Source organism: Engraulis encrasicolus, unplaced genomic scaffold (genome assembly GCF_034702125.1).
Source record: "Engraulis encrasicolus isolate BLACKSEA-1 unplaced genomic scaffold, IST_EnEncr_1.0 scaffold_48_np1212, whole genome shotgun sequence".
NCBI classification, from domain to species: domain Eukaryota; kingdom Metazoa; phylum Chordata; class Actinopteri; order Clupeiformes; family Engraulidae; genus Engraulis; species Engraulis encrasicolus.
The window spans coordinates 383,557-386,056 of NW_026945797.1; the positions used below are offsets into that span (position 1 = coordinate 383,557).

The window sequence follows — 2,500 nt, forward strand, 5'->3', positions numbered from 1 at the left end:
CACACACACACACACACACACACACGATAAGCACGCCTGGTAGGTATACTGGTAGGTACCATAGATATCCTTTAGCTTACCTACACACACACACACACACACACACACACACACACACACACACACACACACACACACACACACACACACACACACACACACACACACACACACACGATAAGCACGCCTGGTACGTATACTGGTAGGTACCATAAATATCCTTTAGCTTACCTAGACACACACACACACACACACACACACACACACACACACACACACACACACACACACACACACACACACACACACACACACACACACACACACACACACACACACGATAAGCACGCCTGGTAGGTGTACTGGTAGGTACCATATATGTCCTTTAGCTTACCTAGACACACACACACACACACACACACACACACACACACACACTCACACACACACTCCATCCTCACCCAGTAGTGGGGGTCCCAGCAGTACCGGTCCGCACTCCACGATGGTCACGAGTCCGACGGCGCTGGAGAACCTCTGCGTCCCGACCAGGTCCATGAGCGTCTCGAACAGGACGGAACTCAGCCAGCCGAACGCGATTCCGAAGAAGCCGGCGTAGATGGCGAAGCCCACGAAGTCGGTGCTCATCGGGGCCAGGATATGGCACACGCCGTTGTAGGCCACCGACACCGCGAAGAAATACTGGATACGCGGCCTTATCTACACACACACACACACACACACACACACACACACACACACACACACACACACACGTATGTCAACTACTGTACCTACACTGGTGTCACCATTGTGCTTCAGTTAGTGCACCCTATTCAGAGTCGACAGTCTTAAAGTGATACTGTCCCATTTTTGGAAATAAGCTCATATTACATATGCCCTAATTAAATAATTGGGTTTTACCTTTCTCCTGTAGTTTCAACCGTTCTCTGAGTATGGCAGAGCAAATGTTACCTCCAAGCAAGCAGTTAATATTGAGTCCTATGAGACCAGTTAGCCGCCAGTGTGTGTGTGTGTGTGTGTGTGTGTGTGTGTGTGTGTGTGCATGTGTGTGTGCGTGTGTGTGTGTGTGTGTGTGCGTGCGTGTGTGTGTGTGTGTGTGTGTGTGTGTGTATAGGTGTGTGCATGTGTGTGTGTGTGTGTGTGTGTGTGTGTGTGTGTGTGTGTGTGTGTGTGTGTGTGTGTGTGTGTGTGTTCCTTACCCACTTGGTGTTGGCTACCAGCCCCATAGCAGGTCGTGCGAACATGTCAGTAAAGGCCAGCACAGAGAGCAGCAGAGAGGCCTTCTCCTTGGAGATACCAGAGTCCTGTTCACACACACACACACACACACACATACGCACACGCACACGCACACGCACACACACACGCACACACACATACACACACACACACACACACACACACACACACACACACATACGCGCACACACACACACATCATACGTGCACACACACACATGCACACACACAGAAATTTCAGGAAGTGTAAACACAACAGCAAGTACACACACGCTAAATCAGAATAATTACACAGAAAGCATTACCGAATTACATATTATTATTATTATTGTTATTATTGCTGTTTTGATATCAAAAGTTTAATATGTAACATGTTCAAGTTTTCTAAAAAATATTTGTGCTATTTACAGGTTATTTATATGTTATTACTTGCTATTTACTTGTTATTTGCAACTCTACTTGAGTACTGAAACTGGCATGAGATCTAAACTGGCATAAGATTTCTCATGTTTCTCTCCATTCAGTATTGACCACGTGAGCTAGCCTGATTATCATCAACATTCAAATCTCTTCGAGACTTGGTCTGACCAAGAGCATAACAATTAACATTTCCGAAACGGCATGGTTGACCTGCCTCCCATGGTTTGCTCATGGTTGTTTGCTTCCCAACAAAGTGGGAGAAGTTCCTGTATTTGCGGGAACTCAGAAAGTACTTGCATTGCTCTTGACCTGACTAGTAGCAACACTGAAGCTGTTGTGTACTAGGAGGGCATGGCCTGGCTACACGTGAGCTTCCATAGTCAGAAAGTCGGATGTAATCAAGCTGAAGTTCGCATGTACCATGAATGCCCTGTTGTTACTGTATTGTTGCTGCTGTTCTTCGTAAATGCCTTGAGATAGCATCGATGGTAAGTATCGGTTAGTAGTTAGTTTTATTCCTTATTTTTACCCGCTATGCTGTCTTAATTGATTTTGTGTTAGTTGGGCGGAGATTTGCTAATTGAGATGCAGATTGCTAAAATAGATCAATGTGCAGATTCCTAGCTTGCAGTTCATATGAGGTCATGCTAAATGTGCTACTGTACACTATTATATTATATCGCATGGTTACCTTGCCATAGTTGCTGAGGAAGATGAGTGGCGAGAAGAGGCCGAAGAACATGACTACATTTCCCATGAGGTACAGCAGGAACCCGCGATGCTTAAACAGCGTGAGGTCCAGGAAGCTGTTGACCACCTC

At 46.2% G+C, this 2,500-nt stretch overlaps 1 protein-coding gene across 2 annotated transcripts in view; it reads right to left on the reverse strand.

Moving 5' to 3' along the window:
- Window positions 1-212: 212 nt before the first annotated feature.
- The window catches only part of slc16a1b (solute carrier family 16 member 1b), a 69,925-nt gene continuing 67,637 nt past the window's right edge, over window positions 213-2,500 (reverse strand). For both annotated transcript variants that reach the window (XM_063193625.1, XM_063193624.1), the window contains 4 exons: window positions 2,372-2,500; window positions 1,221-1,325; window positions 462-717; window positions 213-394 (listed from right to left, as the gene is read on the reverse strand). The exon at window positions 2,372-2,500 is cut by the window's right edge and continues 51 nt beyond it. In XM_063193625.1, coding sequence (XP_063049695.1) covers window positions 228-394; window positions 462-717; window positions 1,221-1,325; window positions 2,372-2,500 — 657 coding nt within the window. In that variant the 3' untranslated portion in view covers window positions 213-227. The remainder of the gene's footprint in view (window positions 395-461; window positions 718-1,220; window positions 1,326-2,371) is intronic.